The sequence below is a fragment of the Nipponia nippon genome, unplaced genomic scaffold, assembly GCF_047370975.1.
Source record: "Nipponia nippon isolate SJK-2023a ecotype South Korea unplaced genomic scaffold, ASM4737097v1 scaffold_14, whole genome shotgun sequence".
Taxonomy (NCBI): Eukaryota; Metazoa; Chordata; class Aves; order Pelecaniformes; family Threskiornithidae; genus Nipponia; species Nipponia nippon.
The window spans coordinates 4,957,070-4,978,382 of NW_028262330.1; the positions used below are offsets into that span (position 1 = coordinate 4,957,070).

General features: G+C 58.7%; 1 protein-coding gene across 3 annotated transcripts in view; it reads right to left on the reverse strand.

The window, feature by feature from the left end:
* Positions 1–20,120, reverse strand: part of DNAH17 (dynein axonemal heavy chain 17) — a 39,564-nt gene extending 19,444 nt beyond the window's left edge. Inside the window, exons 1-47 of one of the 3 annotated variants that reach the window (XM_087750924.1) lie at positions 19,745–20,120; positions 18,760–18,953; positions 18,286–18,478; positions 18,100–18,199; positions 17,923–18,008; positions 17,629–17,754; positions 17,145–17,303; positions 16,981–17,064; positions 16,457–16,624; positions 16,130–16,246; positions 15,660–15,928; positions 15,341–15,536; positions 15,057–15,203; positions 14,590–14,698; positions 14,201–14,304; positions 13,957–14,097; positions 13,399–13,542; positions 12,980–13,162; positions 12,626–12,880; positions 12,359–12,528; positions 11,873–12,095; positions 11,676–11,792; positions 11,457–11,543; positions 11,155–11,307; positions 10,332–10,580; positions 9,982–10,104; positions 9,406–9,753; positions 9,235–9,326; positions 8,921–9,047; positions 8,539–8,691; positions 7,976–8,101; positions 7,703–7,810; positions 7,430–7,561; positions 6,787–6,947; positions 6,547–6,703; positions 5,998–6,102; positions 5,349–5,506; positions 4,593–4,731; positions 3,875–4,102; positions 3,576–3,713; positions 2,869–3,001; positions 2,461–2,588; positions 2,195–2,343; positions 1,761–2,043; positions 1,430–1,603; positions 482–689; positions 220–385 (exon numbers count right to left, since the gene is read on the reverse strand). In XM_087750924.1, the coding sequence (XP_087607050.1) occupies positions 220–385; positions 482–689; positions 1,430–1,603; positions 1,761–2,043; positions 2,195–2,343; positions 2,461–2,588; positions 2,869–3,001; positions 3,576–3,713; positions 3,875–4,102; positions 4,593–4,731; positions 5,349–5,506; positions 5,998–6,102; positions 6,547–6,703; positions 6,787–6,947; positions 7,430–7,561; positions 7,703–7,810; positions 7,976–8,101; positions 8,539–8,691; positions 8,921–9,047; positions 9,235–9,326; positions 9,406–9,753; positions 9,982–10,104; positions 10,332–10,580; positions 11,155–11,307; positions 11,457–11,543; positions 11,676–11,792; positions 11,873–12,095; positions 12,359–12,528; positions 12,626–12,880; positions 12,980–13,162; positions 13,399–13,542; positions 13,957–14,097; positions 14,201–14,304; positions 14,590–14,698; positions 15,057–15,203; positions 15,341–15,536; positions 15,660–15,928; positions 16,130–16,246; positions 16,457–16,624; positions 16,981–17,064; positions 17,145–17,303; positions 17,629–17,754; positions 17,923–18,008; positions 18,100–18,199; positions 18,286–18,478; positions 18,760–18,953; positions 19,745–20,089 (7,655 nt within the window). In that variant the 5' untranslated portion in view covers positions 20,090–20,120. Of the gene's footprint in view, positions 1–219; positions 386–481; positions 690–1,429; positions 1,604–1,760; positions 2,044–2,194; positions 2,344–2,460; positions 2,589–2,868; positions 3,002–3,575; positions 3,714–3,874; positions 4,103–4,592; positions 4,732–5,348; positions 5,507–5,997; positions 6,103–6,546; positions 6,704–6,786; positions 6,948–7,429; positions 7,562–7,702; positions 7,811–7,975; positions 8,102–8,538; positions 8,692–8,920; positions 9,048–9,234; positions 9,327–9,405; positions 9,754–9,981; positions 10,105–10,331; positions 10,581–11,154; positions 11,308–11,456; positions 11,544–11,675; positions 11,793–11,872; positions 12,096–12,358; positions 12,529–12,625; positions 12,881–12,979; positions 13,163–13,398; positions 13,543–13,956; positions 14,098–14,200; positions 14,305–14,589; positions 14,699–15,056; positions 15,204–15,340; positions 15,537–15,659; positions 15,929–16,129; positions 16,247–16,456; positions 16,625–16,980; positions 17,065–17,144; positions 17,304–17,628; positions 17,755–17,922; positions 18,009–18,099; positions 18,200–18,285; positions 18,479–18,759; positions 18,954–19,744 lie in introns of those variants that run through there. The other 2 variants (XM_087750922.1, XM_087750923.1) reach the window with 2 other exon arrangements.
* Between the last annotated feature and the right edge of the window lie 1,193 nt (positions 20,121–21,313).

Consider the following 21,313-nt stretch of genomic DNA (forward strand, 5'->3'; position numbering starts at 1 on the left):
AGAGAGTTTTCCCATTCCTCTGCCAAAGCCTTCCCAGCAGCTCTGGGAATGAGTGGGCTGGGGGGGAACAGGCGGCTCAGCTCCGCCAGCAGCGTGGCGCAGGAGCAGCACGGGCAGGGCACGGCTCCACTGGGATGGGAGAGGCGCCAGCATGGCACAGGTTTGCTGGGCAGAGGGTCACCGATCCCCTGCAGTGGGGGCTGCCAGCTGGGCACCTACCAGTGCCCGTGGTCCATGTGCTGCCGGATGAGCGTGTGCGGTGCCACAGTGCCGTACTTGTCCACCTCCGGCATGTTCATGTCGTCGATGAAGTAGATAAGCCTCTTGGTCCCAGGTGGGCCGTAGTTCCTCCCCGATTTCTTCTCCAGGGGCTTCTCAAGGACAGCTGCAGTGAGAGGAGTGGGTGGGTGGTGGGGCAGCGCCGCAGGGTCGTGTGGCACAGCCCGGCACGGGGTCGACTGCCAGCTCAGGCCAGCCTTACCCTGCAGCATGGCCGAGGTAGTGTAGAAGTTAAAGGGCACAGACTGCACGAGGTATTCGTCTGCGCCAAGCGCTTCGAGTTTGTCCCGCATTAGGACCGATTTTCCCGTCCCTGCGTTCCCCACCAGCATCACTGGCCTCTGCTTCTCCATCAGCAGGTCCATGAAGTAGCGCACACGAATGGTCTCCGTCGTGTGCACCATGGAGGCCTGGGGAAATCGTGCCGTCAATGCCCAGAGCTCGCCTCTTGCTGTCAGAGTCAACATTTGCAGGCAGAGGCAGGATCTTCTGTCAGAGCAGCGGGCAGCGCGCCGGAAGCCTTGCCTCGTTTTCCCGGCAATGCCAGCTGGTCTAATGGAAGATGCTCTCTCTCTTCGTACAAACCTGGTCCCTCTCTAAAGCAAAAAGTCTCAGGTTCTTGCTTATTCTAAAGATATTTTGACCCAAAATAGGAGCTGTCAGAAAAACGAGTTATTAAAACAGAACAACACAGCACAGTTCCTGAAACTGTCCCCAGTGTCTTTGCTCAGCCAATGCCCGGGCCAAATTCAGTTGCAGCACCTCTCCCTTTCCCTGCCGTCTTTGACACAACTCCCCCCTCCCCCAGGACAGCATTTCAAAAGACATGCAAATAAAGTTTTAAAGTACATTTTTCCATTCAGGCAATAATAATAATTATTTCATGAGAATCTATGAAACCACAGGTTAGTCTGAAATTTAAAAAAGAAGAGTTGCAACTTGCAACTCTCGCTGAGGTTTCCGCGGGGTAAAGCAGAACCACAGAAAGCCACAGGGTTTGCCGGATGCCACCAGCCTGTGCGGCAGCGTGGCAGAGCCAGCCCGAACCCCTGTGCTGCTCCAGGTGCAGGGTCTTGCCAGCGTTGCTCAGGGGAAGACCATGGAGCAATAAGCACATAAAACACAAACACAGAGAGCTTGTGGGAAATACCTGTAAAGGGACTTCAGGATCAAGTTGGAATTTTGGCACTTTTTCAGTCCAGAGCATGAATTTCTTCGTTTCCGGATCAATGTAATAGTCAAAAATTGTCCCCTGAGAAGGAAACTTGATGGTTTTAAACTCGTTCACCCACCACTTGCTGAACTCCAGGCGGTAATCCACAAGCTGGGAGGAGCCAAACAGAGAAAAAACTCAGAAACCAGCCAGTGTTGTTGCTTTAGTATTTTCCGAAGGGAGGCAGCTGAGGGGTGAAGCTGGGTAGGAGGCTCTGGGGAGCAGGCAGGTGTGGGCAGGCACCAAGCGGTTGGTCTCACAGCCGTACCTGGTCCTGGAACATGGCCCCACCAAAGGCCCAGACACAGGCGAAGACAAAGTAGAGCTCATAGAGCTCCCGGGGTGAGTCCGGCGGGGTGGTCTGCGGTGTCAGGAGGCACTCCAGCAGGTACAGCACCATCTGTATCATTGTGATGTCGGGGACAGGCGTTATCTTCTTGAATCCAGACTTGAGCTTCTCTAGGCACACCGGCAGGTATTTGTCAAAGAGAATCATCAAATTGGCCTTCTCGGACTGCACCGTCCTTGCCTCGATCCAGCTGGTCACAACGCTGCAGGAGGGATGGGCAGAGCTGCAGACACGCGTGCAGGGGGCCAGTGCCTATCCCATCCCATCCCATCCCATCCCATCCCATCCCATCCTGTCTTGTCCCATCCCGTCCCATCAGGTCCCACCCCATCCATTTCCCTCTCTGGGCTCACGGGTTCCAGCCCAGGTCCGTGGGGTTGATGTAGAGGATTCCCGCCCGGGACACGGTCGCTGGCGTGGCGGTCCGCAGGTGGCTGATCTCGAAGAGGAGCCGCATGGTGGGGTTGAGGGGGATGCGCTCGTTGCTGGCCAAGGTGAGAACCTGGGGGAAGCAGCCCATCATGGGGCAATGCCCTGAGCTCAGGGCCCAGGCATGAACACAAGCTGATCACCCCGAGTTAATGAGCGAGCAAAGCTCCCGGGGTGTGATGGCACCGACCTTATTGTCATCCATGACCGTGTTCAAGGACTCGATCCACATGGGGTCAATATCTCCATCGAGAATGATCCACTTGGGCCCCTTATGTGTGATGTTGGCCAGGTCACGCATCGCCGAAGAAAACAGACCTGGCCGATAGAGAAACACGTGTGTTTGTCCTTTCCACGCACAGCACGTTTGCTGGGGGGACATGGGACACTGTGTGCTTCCCTGAAACATGTTCCTCCTCCCTCACATTCCAATAAAAAGCCCCAAGGAAAGCTCTTCCCATTCCATCACCACATCACAAAGTGTTTACAGAGACACATTTTATGAAGATATTTGCCTATGCACCAGCCGCTGCTGAAGGATGGTCTAGGCCAGTTCCCACTTGGGGTAAACGACCATTCACAAGTGTTGGCATCTCACCATCCTTCCACTCTCGCGTGGACGGATGAATAACCCCAAACAGCTCATCACAGGTCACAGCCTTTGGGTCGAGGTCCATGGTGACTGGCTTCCGCTTCATGCTTTTGTACGTCTTGTTGAGCGACCTCAGCACCTGCGGAGAGGGGAACCGTGCAGCCACGGCCGCTGCTCCTATGAGGCTGTCTGCAGCCTTTGGCAGCCTTTGCCCGCAGCTGGGGGCACAGAGCCTTGCTACCACCCGCTGCAGAGCACCCAGGTTCGGACAGCCGCTGGGAAGGCTCCGGACCTCCCTCTGCAGAGCTGGCTCCTGGCCAGGGTGTTGTGGGAGCCCAGAGCCCCACCAGCCAGCACCATCCTGCCGGCACTGCAGCATGCAGGGTGTCGCGAGAGCGTGCCCCTCCCTGCTCCCTGCCTTGTCCCCGCTCTGTTCACGGGTGTCCCGGGCAGCACCTGAGCTGTGCATCCTGAACCTGCTCAGCACCACGGGCTGAGCCCAGCACGCATAGTGCTGGAGGGCCCAGTGTGGCTGTGGACGCTGGCCGTGCTGCCATCCCCTACCCAGACGCTGCTGCTGGTGCAGCTGGGGGTCTGCACAGCTGGCCGAGGCCAGCGGCAACATCCTCGCCAAGAGAATGGGGGAGGCTGTGGGATGTGCCTGGCCGGGAGCAGGAGGGGACCCGTGTCCTTGGGGATGGTTTGGCTGCTACCTGGGACTTGCCGCAGCCGGCATTGCCGATGACAAAGACAGAGTGTCTCACTTGCAGCAGCTCCTCCAGCTGCACCACCTTCAGCACGAAGCTCTCCTCCGCCTGCAGCTTCAGCTCCAGCATGGACTGCCTAATGATCTGGGAGGGAGAGCGGGCGCTGACCATGGGCAATGGTCAGGGCCTTGGCAAGCCCCCAGAGACCAGCCAGCCACCCCCAGAAGTGCCAAATGGACCTTCAGCCTCTGGACACTGCCAGGGCTGGGATGTCTCTGGTGCTGGTGCCGCGCCTGGGCTTGCACCTTCTCAAAGTTGAGGTCCCTCTTCCTGGGGACGTCCAGGGCTGGGAACAGGTCTCCAATAAGCCCCATGAAGACTGGCAAGTCGTCTGTCACAATCTTGGGGATGTTGAAGTCTCGTAAAGCTCTCATCAGAACTTGGTCCTCAGCACGGCCAGGGTCCCCTCTCTTCAAGGAGCCGGCTACCACCAGCACGGACTTGATAGCCCGCAGACCCCAGTCATAGTGGTCCTGCCGACAGGCAGCAAAGTATTACAATTCCACTTCAGTGAGGGAGAACTGCTTTAAACAACACTACAGAGGAACACCCTGTCCATCGCCCCACACCCGGGTTATCCACACAGTGCCCAGCAGACTGGACTTAAAAGGAGCTTATTTACGAGAGAAGCCCCAGTCAGTCACGAGGTGAAGGGCAGTCTGGCTTGCTTCCTGGAAGCACGTTTTTATTGTAAATCACTTCTGCTGAGATGAATAATATCTGGGTGCTCTCATCTTAACTGGCTGTATTCTATTCTATTTTTGGACTGCTTGATTTCTTCCAGAAGGCAGAAATATGCTATAGGATGCACCAGCGTGGAAGTGGAATTTGTCCAGCCTTAGACCTGAACTATGCAGAACATCAGCCAGCACATTATTACCAGCAATCCTACTACAATCCATCAGGTTTGAAATTCAAATGAAGACTTTTATCTTAAAGAACCTTGCAATATTGTTAAATTACCTGTTTAGATAGTAGCTCTTTGCAGAGTGTGTACAAAGTAATGAACTTTCTTGCTAGAAGCTTAGCATCCATAAAACCTTCTGCAACAAGCATGATTTCACAGATCAGTTCAAAATCGGGGACCACCATGGCACAGGGTCTGGAGAAGAGCAGCGGCAGGTTAGCAGGGCTGTGCACAGACGTCCACACGCCCCGTGCCCTCCCACAGCCAGCAAGAATTCGTACCCAGGTTTTCAATATAAATTATTCCCTGCTTCTGTTAGCATCAAAGAATTGGGCAGTAATTTACGCTGGATGGGGTCTCTGGAGGTGTCTTGTCCAGCCTCCTGCTCCAAGCAGGGCTCATGTCACAGGTCAATCAGGTCACTCTGGGCCTTCTCCAGTCACATTTTGAGTTCCTCCAAGGACAGAGATCCCACAGCATCCCTGGGCCACCCCTTCCAGCGCCTGACCACCTTTTTTCCCTTATTCTCAATCGGATTTTAGCCAAAGGTGGCAATTAAACACCTCAAGCATCTTCTTCCCCAGCGTGAGCAGCCCAGCTCTCCCAGCCTCTGACCATCTCAGGGGCTTTGAGCAGGGCTGTCCTGGGGTGCAAAGGTTTCCCGTACACAAAGGCGACCAGTACACACAAATATCCTTGTTTGCACCAGCAAAGGCTTAGGTCATGTTATGGATGTAGCACACGAATATTACCGCAGAGGTAAATGCTGTAACGACTGCCAGTTACATACTGACCCGTCTGCCTACGAGTACCTGAACAGAGCTTTTAAATTTTCAGGCAGTTCTGTCCGTCCTGCATAGCCAGGATTCATGGTAATGAACAGCCCAACCGACGGGATCAGAGCAATCATCTCTCCAAGGAAATTGAATGTTTTCTTCTTGGCACGAATTGCATCTTGAACACATTTCACCTGGCAGGCAAGCAGAGGTGTCAGTGCTGGCAGCCCCGTGGCTCCCTGCCCTGCATCCCCAGCTCACCCTCACTGACCGCCTGCGGAAAATGAGGTTCAGTCGTGCCATTGGCAATGCTAGAAATAACACTGAGAGCTTGCCAAAGCCATTGCAGCATAGCAATCCCCAGGCTCAGGAGAGCTGGCCTTAAATCAGCGTCTTCCCAGGCACCGCGATGCCCTGTCGCCAGGTGATGGCAGAGCCAGCGGGGGGGTGATGGGTCACTGGGATGGGACACAGCTGGGCTGCGTGATCTTAAACACACCCAAAGCCTCCGTACTGCTGTGCTTTCCCTCCATTTGCCTCCCAGCATGACACAGTGGAAATAGCTCTAAACCGTCCCTTTGAAAGGCAGGTTTAATGGAGACAACGTTCAGTACGTGAACTGGAAACGCTGAGAGGCTCAACCAGTCCCTATGGCACCCCATGCTGCTGCTGGTTTTGTATGTACCTGCACAGCAATCACGGACAAAACCTCCACTGAGATGCGATTGAATTCATCGAAACAGCCCCAGGCGCCAGTCTGAGCAAGCCCCTTGTAGATGTTGCCGCAAGACTGGAGAGAAAGCACCAGAGATGGGCTTCAGATACCGAGCTTTTACATGGAGGTTGCAACGTGGGGATTTGTTAAGAAAGCTCAAGTGTGGGGAGCTGCTCATGGCTTTTATGGTTTGTGCTGTTCCCTAGGGAAATGTCCCACAGCGTTACAGCCCCCCTGGGCTCCCCATGGGCATCCAGGGACACGAGCTGGCTGGAGCCGCGGTGGGAGTCAGTGGCATGGGATGGCACCAGGAGCTGCTGCCGGACACACACATTTCTCGCTGGCTGCCGAGCCAGGGAGAGGAGAGCAGCTTCAGGGCACTGGCGATGGATGCTGCAGCTGGACACGGGGGGGTGTATGCTGCAGTGGTGCCTCCTGAAATAGGGTCCCCCCCCTTGTCTTGGCAGACAACCCACGGCTCTCACCTTGGTGCCACCATCCCGCTCCCCCACACCCTACCTTGTAGTCCATTTGCTCGGAGCAGTTGAAGACATAGACCATCATGCCCACTGCCCGGCCCAGGTCCTTGGTGGTCTCCGTCTTCCCAGTGCCTGCGGGGCCGGCGGGGGCCCCCCCCATGAAGAGGTGGAGGGACTGCGTCAGGGTGATGTAGCACCTGCGGAGGGGAGGGTGGGCAGGGCTGAGCGGTGCCGGCAGTGTGGTGCGGGCAGTGGGAAGCATGGGGAGCCAAATGCCTACCGATCCGTCAGGGGGGTGATGACCAGCCGGGGGGTGTTCCCCAGGTACTCATAGGAATACTGGAGCTGAGCGTCGCAGATGTTGGCGTAGCAGTGCCTCCTCCCCTCGTCCCAGCGGTGCCGGAGCTGGGACTGCCAGGTGAACGCCTGGGCACTCTCTACCTGCAGAGCAGCTGGCTGTGGAGGGCAGGCAGGCACCGGTGCTGCCTGCCCCGACCTGCCGGCACAGCGAGCTCCCAAGCATGTGCTTCTTGACCATTTGTCACCTCTGTACATGAGGACAGCGTAAAAACGGGTCCCAATGCAATGCTGGGGTGGGTGAGGACTGTTGTGCCACGTGGCCCAGCGCACCCCGCACCCGCGGTGCACAGCCCTGTGCCGAGGCTCCCGGCTCCCACCGAGTGCAGCAGGAACCAGCAAAGCTGCTCCTTGATCTGGCTTTGCATGAGACCCAGCCCAGTCTTGTCTGACCCCGGCTGTGCTGTCACCTCCCCGGCTCCCAGGTGCCCCTAACACCCCATGTGTGGTTTCCTCACGCCAATTGGGATACTTTGAAAATATTGGAAAGTAATAAAATAACAGGAAATCTTTGCTCAGAAGCGCCAAGAAACAAAGCAGTAATAACATTCTCTTGCAACGAATACCTTCGCAAGGATCATTTTGGCCACAACATCCCTGGCGTGGACATCAATGGTACAGATTGTCATGATCTTCATCCTGTCTCCTGCAGTTAGGTTTCCAATGAGTAGTGAAATCAGTGCATTTAGCTGAGTAATCTGAGGAAGGAAAGAAATGATGAACAGAAAAATGATATCACACTCTGCCCATTTCCTGGTGACCCCTCAGACTGGACCTCGCCTCTTCCGAGCAGAGAGGGGCTGCAGAACAGCTCCAGGTCAGGTCCGAGGGATGCCAACCTGCTTTTTGTTGTAATCCTTCATTGCATTCTCATAGCCTTCCTCCAGCCTTGAGAAGGCAATGCCGACTTCTGTAGTCCACCAGATCTGGGTGCATGTCAGAGCAACCTACAGCAAACCACAGGGACAAGATATGGCCATAAAGGCAAATATGCCATGCCTGCGATGGCTCGGGGCAGGTGCCTGCACCTCCCCAGCTCCATGCTTGCTCCTCCTCTTGGACCTCAGCTCACGGAGCTGCCGGCCAGCCCAGCCCCACGTGGCAGCTCCTACCTGTGCCGGGTAGTCAAACACCCACTGCTCCCGCGGTTTCTCCTCGTAGGTCACCATGGCCTCGGGGATCAGGTGCCGCAGCGTGGAGCGCATGCTCACCAGCACTCGGTTCAGCCAAACCTCGACCTAGAGGGTCACATCCAGCAAACCCTGAGCGAGTGGTTCCCAGACCGTGTCCGGTCTGGCTGCACAACCCCGTGGCAACATGCAAGTCATAGAATCATAGAATTGCTAAGGTTGGAAAAGACCCTGAAGATAATTGAGTCCAACCGTTAACCCAGCACTGCCAAGTCCACCACTAAACCACGTCCCTAAGCACCACGTCTACCCGTCTTTTAAATACCGCCAGGGCTGGGGACTCAACCACTTCCCTGGGCAGCCTGTGCCAGTAAAGTGGCTCCCTGCTTCCCATTTCTGGGTTTGTTTTTTGGCTGAAAGGCTTCACGATTGCATTTTAAAACTGCTGCCAGGCTGTTAGTGCACAACAAGCAAAAGGCTTGTCCCCGTCCTGATCCTGCCCACCTCTGCCCCCGCAAGCGGAGGCTCCACGGAGCTCGGCTGACCTGGCCAGACAAGTCACATTCTGCATCGAGGGGCACGTACTCCTCGTCCCTACTGAACATCCCCAGGCCAACCTTCAGGGGCTTTTTGTCCAGACTCATCTTGAACTTCAGTTTAGCCAGACTGTCGAACAGCTTTGGCAGATGACGGGACACCTGAGAACAGAGGCACGGCGGAGAGTCAGGGACCCCCGGTCCCACACAGAGGTGTAATCACCTCTTGGATTAACTCCCGCGTGTCTCTCAGGGCGCTGCATCCCTGGGAAGGGGGGTAACCAGGGATGGTGTTCCGTCTGTTAGGATGAAAAACATTTTAAAACTGCAATAACAAGTTAGCGCGCAAGAGACACAGGACTTGCCTCCACACTTTGCACTCAACCCATACCTCAGCTGGCTCATTCCCATTAGATAAAATATCAAGCAGGTCTGCAGAGGAAACAAAGTAGAATCTGGGAAAAGCCAGTCTTTTGGTCTCGAGGTATTCAGCCAAAGCCTTCATACAGAGCGCCAATCTAACAGAAAACAAGGAAGAAAAACTGCAGTTAAAACATCCACATATTAATTTTTACTCTTTGTAAAGTCAGTGCCATGTTGAGGAAGACATCACTTTGGAGAAATCAAACTCTTCCTTTGGCCCTAGACCAGCCAGTGGAGGCCTCTCCATAACTCTTCACCAGACCAGGCCAACTCAAACCTCACCTTTTCTGCAACGCTTCTAGCTTGTCGTAGAGACCAGGCTTGTTTGTAGCTTCAATCACATTGGGAGTTTTTACCGCATCAGCCATTAATTTCTGCAAGAGGAAAAATGCTTCAGCTCTACCCGAACTGGTGGTGAGCTCTCGGGGGCCTGGGGGGCGACGGGCTTCGCACTTTGAAATCTTCATTGATAGCATCAAAATGCTTTGAGTCCTCCGGCAGTTGACTGCGGATGTCTTCGGAGCCGATGAAGATGCTTTCCAGGTGACTCCACGTCCTCTGCACCTCAAACCAGGTGCTGATAACGGAGTCAGTGGTCGACAGCTTCTGCTGCCAGCCCGACACCTCCTGAAGGAAGAAGGCTAGGTACTTGGAGGTCATCAGGTTCTGCAGCTGCACTTGGTTGTCCTCCAGCGTCTCGATGAGCACCTCATCTGACTTGAGCAGCACAATGCCAGTCCTGGCATGGGGCTCGTGCTTGAACTGCATCGTCGCCCAAGTAGCATCCAGGGTGTTCAGCACCTGCAGACGGGGCATGAGAAATGAGCTGGACTCTGTGGTGCCAAGTCCCAGGCCCTGCAGAAAGGCAAGGCAGCAACAGGAGTGCCTCCTCCAGAGCATGAGCTCCGTGGGTGCCATGCTGTGTGTGGACTCCAGCCCCCAAGAGCAGGAACATGAACGCTAACAGCCACAGAGCCGCATTGGAACAGGGATCTCAGCAAAGCAGGGTAGGAACCGAGCCCCGTTTACCTTCTCCATCCCTGACTCTTTCATGGCTTTGTCCACGATGCCATGAACCTCATCGTCAAACTTGTGCAGGTTCAGCTGCAGCAGATCCGCAAGGGTTGTGTCCTCAGACATAGTGAAATTCACCTGGAGCAGAACCAGCACCGTCGGGGCATGGACTTCCCTCCACAGAGAAGCAGCCCAGCAGCTCGCCCAAACTAGCTCATTAACACCCACATTTAAAGACCCTACATAAATATTTGCATATGGCCAACTTTTAAAACAGATTGCATGCTTCCCCCGATAGATGCAAATCTTGGGAGCCTCCCAGGTCAGGAGTTGGAACCAGGGAAGGGTGGGAGGGCTCGGAGCACCTTGGTTGCCTGCATGAGCTCGTGCCAGTGCCGGTCCCTGATGGCCGGGTTCTGCAGCTCGTTCACAGCGCGTAGGGACTTTATCATGTTCTTCACACTATTGTCCAGCCCTATGAATGCATCCCAGCTCCTCATCTCCTTATCCAAGGTCCGAATGTCTTTAGCAAATTTCTTACAATCGATATCCATCTGCTCCACATTGATATCCTTCCACTTGGTGGTCTTCCAGTCATCAATGGTTGTGTTAACCTGAATTCAGGAATACATTGTCACAGGACTTGTGATTAGCAGAAGCATTCCTGCCCGGGATGAAGAGCAGTATACCCAGTGCCCACACACCCATTGCACCCATGCTGGGGTGCGCAGCTCCTGCACCAGCAGACCTGCTCTAATGCTGTGACAACCTGCCCCGTGTCTCATACCACCTCTCACAGCAATGAGACTCTCGGAGGAGCTACAACAACTTTGCACCTTTGGCTGGCAATGCCCAGCTGGCACAGGGTGCCCACACTGGTTGCCCACGCCGGGTGCCCATGCCTGCCAACAGCAGCCTGCTATCAAGCCCTTGCCTGGAGGCAGCGTTGGGCATCGTGCTGTGGCACAGAGGCTAGCACTGAGTCCAGGGCTCCCAGCCACTGTGCTTGACCACAGACAGCTACCAGTAGCCACCATCTGTGGACGCTGGGCAGCTCGTCACTGCCTCAGGAATTTCAAAACTGTGAGGACCAGGCCAGCACACCCCAGAAGCCTGTTCTGCACATCCCCGTGCTCCTGCCTCCTCCTGCCCTCCCCATCGTGCTGGCTCACAGACTGTGCTACTTACCAGGACGATCATGTCCCAGAGCTCCTTCAGCAAGCGCACTTCCCTGTGGCATGCTTTGAGCTGTTTATATTCTGGGACCGACACTTCAAACAGCCCAGCTGACTTGGACAGGGCTGCCACGTCGCTTTCCATGGCGGTGATGCTCTTCCGTTGCTGGCCAGAGAAAAAGCAAAGGTCTCAGCTGGGGACTGTGTGACAGGGACATGTCTCCTATCCCAGTGATGGCTCGGTGCACAGAGCCAGGGGCAGTTGGGCAGTGCAGGCAGGGACAGCAGCGGCCCTGGCATCGTCCCCTTCCTTACCTTGTTCAAGGACTTGTAGGGGTCTGGGTCAGTGTACGAAAAAGGGGCTTTTTCCCGGAACCTCTCCCGGAAGGCATGCTGCTGGACCTGCACGGGGAGGACGGGGCTCAGGAGGGGCAGCCAGGAGCTGGCAGTTGAGGAGAGCAGCGGGGTCTTCCCAAAACACCCAGGAAGCTGCTCGCTCGCCCCTCTCCCGTCCCCAAGCCCCGGAGCGGGCACCTCGAACTGCTGGCACTTCCTGCGGATGATGTTGACCTCGTTGGCTTGCAGGGGTGCCGCGCTCTGCTTGACACGCAGGCAGAGCTTCTTGGTGTTGTCCCAGTGCTCAGGGAGGTCCTGCAGCGAGCACCGCATGGTGTTGGCAGCCTGGCCCCAGGGAGCCCGCGCCCGGCCCCCCCGCACCCCGAGCAGCTCACGTGGAGCTGCAGGTGGATCTCCTCTGGCAACTCCTCTCCGTAAGTGCTGAGCAGGGCAACTGTCTCCTTCAGGGGTTCAAACATGTTGTCAGTCACCACCTGCCTTTCCTTGACCCTCATCAGGTGCCCCATCATCTCCACCAGCCCGTCATAGTCTCCTTCCTCCAGCGGTTTACTCAAGCCAGCATTCGCCTCTCGGATGAAATCCTTCAGCTCCTGGAGGCTGGGAGGAAGGCGGCGGTGCTCACTGGGTGTCCCCGCCGAGGCCCATGGCTGCCCCTGTGATCGCTTGGGCTCACTCTGCAGGGCACAGCCCCCCAGGGACTCACCCCCGGGGGTGCCTGGCAGCTTTACCCATGCCCCCAGGACTCCGTCCCTTGGGGGCCAGCCCTGCCCCAGCACACAATGGTGCCTTTGCCACAGCCCAGCTGGGCTCCGGTCACCAGAAGTGCCCCGTCCCTGGCGGGGAGCTCGCCAGGCTCCTACCTGGTGGTGACGTGGCTGGCAAGGTGCTGCCGGAGTGCCAGGCCCCGGCGCCTGACGGCGCTCAGTAGCGCCTGCTTGAAGGGGCGGCAGTCGCTTTGCAGCCACCCCCCAAACACCTCAGTGTTCGCGAACCCTGACACCTCCTCGCACAGCGCCTCACACGCGTCGATCTGGGGATGAGAGCCGGTCACAGCCCATGGCTGGCACCTCCCCGGGCACCCAGTGTTCTCTGGGGCACCCGGTGCATCCCAAGCACCCGCCCTATACCTCCTGTTGAAAGAGCTGGAGGGATGGGGTCCCGTCGGCTGCAGGCTCCTCCAGCTGCGTCTCCAGCTCCTCAGGGCTGGGGCCACTACCCAAGGTGAGGAAGCGCTGCAGGAACTCTGCAGCATCCTCCAGCCACAGGTGGGCTTGCTCTTCAAAGCCAGCACTGTACTCCTCGCCTTCTGTCATGGTGCTGACCACCAGTGACACCACCTCCTCCCGCATCCTGCTGAGGTCCGCCTGCTCCTCCAGGGTGGTCTGAAGGGATGGGCAGAGCTCTCGGGGACTGACTCAGGGGACCAGGCATCCTCGCCCACCTCCGGCTCAGCTGGGAGGTGCCACCTGCCATGGACTGACCTTGTAGCTCAGCTTCCCCTCCAGCAGCCGAGGCACACATGATGTGGACACGTAGATATCACTGAGCAGGCTCTCCACCAGCTCCAAGAAGCTGTTGTCGTGTCCCACCTCCAGTGAGGGATGGTACTGCACTCTGCCGTCACACAGCTCCATGCGCACCTCGAACAACGGGGCCACGTCAGCCTGCAACAGGTCAGCGACCCGCGTGCTTCAGGTCCCTCCTGTGCCCACCCTGGCCCCCAGCCCCATGGTCCCCCCGCAGTGGGGACAAGAGGGACGCCAGCACCTCCGGCATTCGCTGCCCAGGTGCGCCGGGGAGCACTGGGATGCGCACGTTTGGCCACCAAACAGTGAGTGGTGGGACATCCCGAGGACGGGCAAAGAACGGGCACTGCGCTGCAGGGGAAGCCTGGACCTACGTCAGGGGCCATGTTGGCGAGCAGCAGCTGCAGAGATTTGTGGACAAGATTGAAGAGTCCATCCAGCACGATTCCATCTATGTATCCCACATAGTCCAGCCATATCTGCGATGACTTGTCAGCCTTAAACAGATCTGCATTCTCCTGCAAGCAGGAAAAAACCAAACTAATACTTGTCAATAAATACCCAGCAAACGTACCAGCTCCTAACATCGCGAGTGGCCCCCACAGGTTTGTCCTGCCTGGCTGTCGCACAGATCCTGCATCCTTCCCTTCTCCAGCTGTACGACACCAGAAGCTGTAGCCAAGACCTCACCCCGGGAGGGCAGAGGATTTCGGGAGGGCAGAGGATTTCTGGAGTCCGTGGGCAGTGTTTTATGGTCCTTCACTGGACCCTCGGCTCAGCAGAGACTGGAGGATTGCACCCCAGGTTTGAGTCCAACGCTCACAGTTACAAAAGGGGGGACACCGCTGGGTTCAGAGCACCGCAGCACGCAAGCGCCGGACACGCTCCTTGTTAATCTAATTCCGACTGAAGCGTCCTGGGATGGGTCTCACCTCCACCATCTCCTGGATCTTTGTGCCTGCATCCCTAATGGCAGCATAGCGCTTGGTTAAGGTGTTTGCTTTCCCGTCCAGGTCCAAGAGCGCTGCCTCTTTGTTGTCTTTCCTTTCAAACAAGGGAGCGGCTGAGCACTCCTGCAGGGAGAAGATGACAGGGCTGCTCCACTGTGCTGGGGAAGGGTAAATCCCTGCAGGAGGCTTCCCAGGAAGGCACTCACAAAGCACCAGCAAAAGCTACCTCCATCAGCTGGGTGATATTTTCCGTGTTTAACTTTGCTTTTTGGACCCTGGTCTGCAAGTCGTACAAGATCTCTCTCATCTCTTGGATGTACTCCATGACGCCTGGAAGGAAAATGCATGTCCAGGCTTAACAGGTTATGCAGATGCCTCCAAGGCAGCAAGCTGTGGTCGGGACACTTCAGGGCTATTCACCATGGGGGGGGAACCCTGTCCGGGTCCCTGCCTCACCCACCCACCCGTGCCTGCAGGGTGGGGGTCCACGTTTGGGGTGTGCTGGCTGTGGGGACCCAAGGGCAGCCGCTGAGCGAGATGGTGCCGGGGGCCAGGGACCCCCTGAAACACACAAAGAGGATCTCTGGCCTTGAGCAGCCAAGGGTGTGTTTGTACCTTCATGGTGCCAAAACAGGGTGTGCTCTGCGCTGGCCAGCTGGCCGTCCACGGCCTCCAGCTCCCCTGCCACCAGTGGGAACTCCACCGGCAGCAGCCTCTGCTTCACCTGCAGGGGCAACGCATCCATAGGTGAGAGCTGCAGGTGGAAGAATGACCCTGCTCCAGCTGAGACGCGCTCGCTAGGGCACCAGTTTTACAGAGGAATGGGGTCCCCACCCCACCGACACGGAACTTGGGGGTGGAAGGAGGCAGGTGTGATGGCAGCAGCAGCAGCAGCTTGGCTCAGCCACAGGATGGGCAGGGATCCGGGGTGCCAGGGACGTGCCCGGTGTACCCCAGCCCCCCGGGGCTTCCAGGACCCGTTTCATAAGAGCCTCTCCCCTGGGGGCTCCCCAGTCAGTCTCAGCCTGGCCAGTGCTCAGGGCATGGAAAAGCAGCCGGGTTGTCTCCCCTTTGCAACCTGCCTCATTGTACCAGCCAACGATAAGACTCAGGTTGTCCACAAACTTTTGGAAAGTCTCATTTTGAGCAAAGAGGCTCTCAGCACAGCCCGGGATATCCTTCTGCTGCTGGAAGTTCAAGTACTTCACCTCCCGCAGAACAGCAACGAGCTGCAAGACACAATGGCCGGAGACAAGGCTTGTTAGTAAAACCCGAAACATCTCACCACAGCTTCTGAGAAAGTCAGATTTACATTCAGATCGCTGGCGTTCCCCTGCACCAGGCTGGCGCCTGCATCAGCACCAACCTCTTTGCTGAAGTTCACGCTGAGGAGGGAAGAGTCGGGGTCCCTCAGGATCAAGGGCTGCTCCAGGCTGAAGTGGCAGTCCTGGCCAGCTCCGTGCACCCATTCCTCATAGACCTTCCTGCGGTAACCTTGCAGCAGTCCCATCATTTCTCCGTACTTCCTGGACACCCGTCTAGCTTCAGCGCTGAACATCACGCTGTCAAGGTCATGATAAAGAAGTAGTTGCTGCAGTAGAGCACGGGGACACACACACCGGGCCGGCTGCTGCCCCGGCTGCTGCCCCGCGTCCCCGTGGGGTGATGGGGTGACCCACACATACGGGTGGCTGATGGCAAACAAGTCCCTGTGTGGCCCCTCCAGCCGCTGCTGCAGCTCCAGAGCCCACTTCAGCTGCCCGGCCACCGGTGGCATGTTTTTGTTGATGAACAGGCCCCCCCCATGCAGTGGCGGGGAAGCGGTCTGGGCATCATACAGTGCCTTCACATTATCCAGCTCGGCGTTAAACATTCCCAGCAGGACTGAGTAATAGGGGGAAATCTCAGCATTTATCAAAGGTCGCTCCAGCAGGGAGGCAAACATGTGCACCAACTGCGGGAGGAAAAGGCGTTGGCTTCTGTGCTCCGGAGCATCACCGGAACGGCCCGGTGACACCCTCACGGTCACTCCCAAGTGCGTGGGTGCAGCGTACTGGGCTGCAGGCAGCATGCCTGCTGCCAGCCTCCGGGCGCTCAGGCAAGGACCCCCCGTGCCCGAGGGCAGGACCCATCGAGCCAGAGGGGGCACGTGTACCTTCACAGCAGATGCCAGGCAGTTGCAGTCATCAAAGCCATGGCAGAGGATGGTGGCCAGTCGCCTATCCACGTCCTGAATCTTCTCCTGGAACTCTGCGAAGTCTTTGTTCAATTGCTGCCAGTAAGAGCAAAATGATTTAAGCTGGTGCAGCCTCTGCGCTTCCTTCCCAAATCCTTCCTGAAGGAGTCATGGAACCCGGACACCCTGGAGCCCTGTGACCTGCCCCAAAGCGAGCACGCCTGCTGGCGTGGGACAGTTTTACATGCAGCTCTTCCAGTGTGTTCTGGCAAGAGATTTTTTTAATTAGCAAATGCATACACTCACCTCTTCTGCAGGATCTAAGGGATCATATTTGCAATCAGCAAAACCCTTGATGAGTTCAGACACCTCCTCGTAGATCTGAAACACCTGGCTCCCAAGGATATTTCCTCTCACTCCTCCCAGCTCTGCCTTCTCCAGCTTCAGAAACTCGATAGCTGTCTGGTACAGCTCCTGTCGAGCACAATCCATCATCTCACCCAGCTCATTTCAGTGGCAAACCCTGGCTCCCCGTGCGCAGGGCTGGGAGCATCCTTCCCAGGGGTGCTTTGTGGCCTGGCTGGGGGTACCCATCCAACCCCGGGGGCACGGGTGGTGTGCTGGGAACGATGCCGCTGTGCTCCCAGCAATGCACCACTGCTGGGCTCCCACCTCCCCTCTGTTCCTCGCCTGCGCCGGCCGCCCCAGCCCGCCCCAGGACCAGAGCGGAGTTTGCCCCTGTGCCGCTCTCAGGGGACCACCCCGGCATCCCCGGGGCAGGGGGAGCCCACATGGGCCTGGCGCCATGCCCCAAAATGCTGTGCTGTCACCTCAATGGTCTTGAGCCTGTGCAAGAAGGCGTCCATTCTCCTGAAGACGAGGGAGGGGGGGAGCTCCCAGAGCTGCGGCTCCTCCTGGAAGTGGAGAGGGGCTGTCAGCGAGCAGAGCTGGCGTGGATGGGGCCAGGTGGACCCACACCATCCCCTGCACCCACCGGGAACAGCATGGGCATCAGGTCGGAGCAGTAAGTGCTGTAGGACTGGAAGAGCTTCTCTATGGTGGAAATGCTCAGACTGATTCCTTCTAAGGTCTCCCCGGTCTCCTCTCCTTGCAGCCCCTTCATCACGTCCTCAGGGCTCAGGAAGCTACGGGTCTAGGACAGGCAGATGCAGGCAGGGGCTGTCGGCAGAGGGAAGCAAGGGGACTTCTCCTCCCTCTGTCCACCCTCTGGCCCCATGGACTCTCTGGTGATTGCCTGCAGCCCACGCCTGCCCCAAACCTCCTCCACCCCTATGTGAGGGCTTTGCTGGTCCCTTGATTGGGATGTCTCTACGTCACCCCAGCTGGGCTCCCCACGCCTGCCCTGTGTCACCCCTCCTGCTAACGGTCCCACAGTGGGGCAGCTTTGGGAGGCAGTGGTGGCTTGGTGCTGCCCTGCCCCTGTCCCACTGGAGCCACCACCGGGCTCAGGGCTCTACCATCTCCATGAGGAGGTTGCAGATCTCCTGCAGGATGACGATGACGCGGGCGGGTGAGCTGTAGTGCTGGCAGTGAGCCCGGAGGAGGCAGACGGTGCACAGCGCCCTGTCCATGTAGGGCTGCAACTGCGGGAGCAGAGCCTCGTTAGTGCAGGGCCATGGCTGCGCTAACGAGGGTCAGGCAGAGCCGAGGTGGATCCGCGCCCACACGCAGCCCCTGGGGCTCAGCACCGCCACCTCTACCCGGATGAGGAAGCCAGGCAGTGCCTGGTTATTTTGCCACATATAACTTACCTGGGAGTAATCCGCTTGCTCCATCTCTTCCAGCAGGATCCGAAGCGGTTGCAGGTAGAGGCTGATGTCCTTGGCTTCCTCCAGGCCTGGGCCAGGGGAGAAACTCCACGTCAGGGATGGGGAAGCCTCGCCGGAGCGGCGAGAGGCAGCTGCCCACCACATCGCCCGGGGGCTTACCAGCGCTGACATCCCTGAACATGCTCTGGAGCGCTGGCCAGTAGCAGCTGTTGGCCTTCTCCAGCATCTCGGCCAGCACCGTCACTCGGGGCGAGAGCAGCTGGGAGACGAGAGGTGGTGGGCTCAGCACCGGGGGCTCAGCACCGGGGACACGCAGCTGCCAACCGCTTGTGGGCGAGACGGTACCTGGTTGTTGATGCACTGCAGGTTGACCGTCCTGGTGTGCCAGAACTCAAACTCTGTCCTGGGCAGGGGGTGCAGCCCCTCCAGCAGTGGCTGTGCCGAGTCCTTGCTCAGGATGTCTCTGATCTGGTGGGACCACTCGATGACAATGGTCTCAATGGAGTGCAGCACCGAAACATCCACAGGCCCCGCCAGGCTGAAAGGCAGCCGGGTTACGCTCCAGCACCGGGACTGGCCCCAAACTGCCCCGGGGGAGCCCTGCTGCCCCAGGGGAGCCCCGCGCACCCACTTGCAGCCACCTCCACCAGCACGGCAGCCCAGCACGAGCTGCTTGAAGGTGCTCTGCTGCTGAGGGGCAGCTGGGCCCAGGGATGCTCGGGAACCGAGCTGGCACCCTGGCTCCCAGCCCTCCCAGACGGACTTGTGCCGGGCCCCTGCCAGGCTTTGCTGGCACCGAGCTGTGCTGGCAGCACCCACCAGTCCAGGACGGTGCTGGAGTCAGCCTGGCTGTCCAGGTGCTCCGGCAGTGGGAGCAGCGGCTTCCCCTGGATCTTCCCGCCCATCACGAACATCTCGTTCTTCAGCCGGTGGGCTTGTCGCACAACGTCCTCCACCACCACCCTGGGCCAGCCTGCCACGTTCTCCTCACTCAGGAGCAGGGGGCACACGACCTAGAGGAGAGGGCTTGGTCGGGCGCTCGGTTGGGAGCACCGGGTCTCCCATTGCAAAGGGCAGCGCGCAGCGGCGCTGGTTTGCACAGCATCCCCTCTTGCTGCCCATCCGAGCCCTGTCTCAGCCCAGCCACAGCTCCGGCAGCCACGGATGGGTTTTGCTGATGTTTTTCTTGTCAGCACAACCAGGAGTCCCCTCACTCTGTGGCGGGTTTCCAACTCATAATTTGGGAAGTGCTGGGAGCGGCGCAGTGAGTGCACCCAGCGGCGTCAGAGGCTGGTGCACAAGCAAAAGCCCCCGGCGTTGGAGAGGAGGAATTGTGGGGGCTCCTGGGGCCTGACTCAGCTCTCAGGTGCTCTGTGCTGGCCGTCCTCTGAGCGGGAATATTTATGGGAAGTTGGGGAGAAATCCACTCAGCCATTTCCCAGCTGCGGGGCACGGGTAAGGGGGAATTACGCTGAGTTTTTAAAACCACAGGGAGGAAGCGAGCGAGCTGGACCCAGGGAGAAAACCAGGCTTGTGACCTTCACCCAGCTCTGTGTCCTGATGGGGCTCGGTCAGCCCACCAGCACAGTGGGGCAGGCGGCTGGGAGCCACCGCGAGGCCAGGGCCAGCGCCTGGGGCAATTTTGCTTCTATTAATGTCCTTTAGTTGCTTTTCGAGCCCACCTAAAGTTTTGGCTGCAGCAGCATGCAGCGGGTGTCCAGGCGGCAGCGGAGTGTGCGGGGAACTTGGCTTGTCCCGCCTGCCCCAAGCCTGTGTCCAGCACCCACCCGCACGGGTGACCCACCTCCTCCACCACGGTGATGAGCTGCTCCACCGGTGAGGGGCCGATGTCTCCCACCAGCAGCCTGCTCTGGCAGTTCTCCCGGGTGATGTTCTCCCTCTTCTTCTTCACGAAGTAGACACCCTTGCCCCTGAGGGTGGGTGGGAAGCAGGCGGTTGGTAGGAGCTGCCCGGCAGGGTTCAGCCCCAGCACCAGCTCCAGCATGTCCTGCTGCTTGAAGAACTCGTCCAGCACAGCCGCGGCCTCCTCACTGCCCACGAACTTGCTCCACTTGTCTGGCCGGAGCCGCAGCAGCAGCGTGGTGAAGCTCTCCAGGAAGCCATGCCGCTCATCCGGCACGGCTGACATCCCGCCGGCACGGGGCTTGGCCACCGCTCCCCAGCGCCTGCGGGGGGGACAGGCGAAGCCCCGCTCAGCCAGAGGCTGTGCAGACCCCAGACCCCAACCCTCCATGCTCCCCTCACCACCGCCCCCACCGCTGCCCTCAGCCTTCCCTCTGCACACAGCAGCCTCGTGGGGAGCTGCCGGCCCCATCCCTGCCCTGCCCCATCGCCTCCCTGGCTCCATCACCCCCCAGCCTGCCCCATCCTTGGCCCCATCACCCCGCAGCCTGCCCCATCCCTACTGCCGCACCCCGCAGCCCTCCAACAGGCTCCAGTCACCGTCCGCAGCCCAACTGACACTGGCTGCAGCCCCAACTGACACCAGCACCGGCCCCAACCGACACCAGCTGCAGCCCAACCGCCTCAGAGCTGCAGGGCTGCTCCCCGCCGTCCCCCAGCATCCCTGCCCGGCGTCCCTTGGCGAGGGCTGTTTGCCCACGCACCCACCACCCTACCCAGACTCACAGCATGGTGCCAAGGGCTGCCTTGTCCAGGGGCAGGGTTTGTGGTGAGGGCTGCCCCCGGCTCTCCAGGTCCCCACCACGGCCCAGGTCTCTGCCCGAGCGTGTGGGCAGCTGGACCAGCCTCCCCTAGCCCCAACATGGCCAGTGCAGGCTCTGTGACTCCTAGCTCGCCCTTGGCCCCGACGTAGCTTTCGATCACGTTCCCATTTACAGCTGGTACCCCCCGGGGGAGGTTTGATACCCTGGAGCCCAGCACAGGACCAGGGCTGGTGCAGTGGTTCCCCCACCAGTCCCCATTGCAGGCAGGGCAGGGCCCCTCCACTCCCTGGTGCTCAGCCATCCAGCAGCTGCCAGATGAGAGCTGGGATGTGAGCAGGGGTACCCGAGGGGGTGCCCCACCACCCCTGTGTCTCAGGCCCCTCACACCGGTGCAGTGCACGCCGCTGTGCAGCCAGGGGTCCGGCCCCGCATGGTCCAGCCCGCAGGTCCCTGCAGGTGGGCGGCCGCCCCTCTGCCAGCCGAGCTCGGTGCCAGCCCCACTGCACACTGGGGGGGGGTGGGGGGGTGGCACGTAGGATACAGGACCAGAAGCCATCCCGACGCAGCACAGCCCCCCTGCACCCTGCGGCGAGGTCCCCAGGGAACCCTCCTGGCAGCCAGGTGCAAGCTGAGGGGAGCTGGCGAGGGCACAAGGCACACAAACACCTTCCAGCGCACCAAGAAAC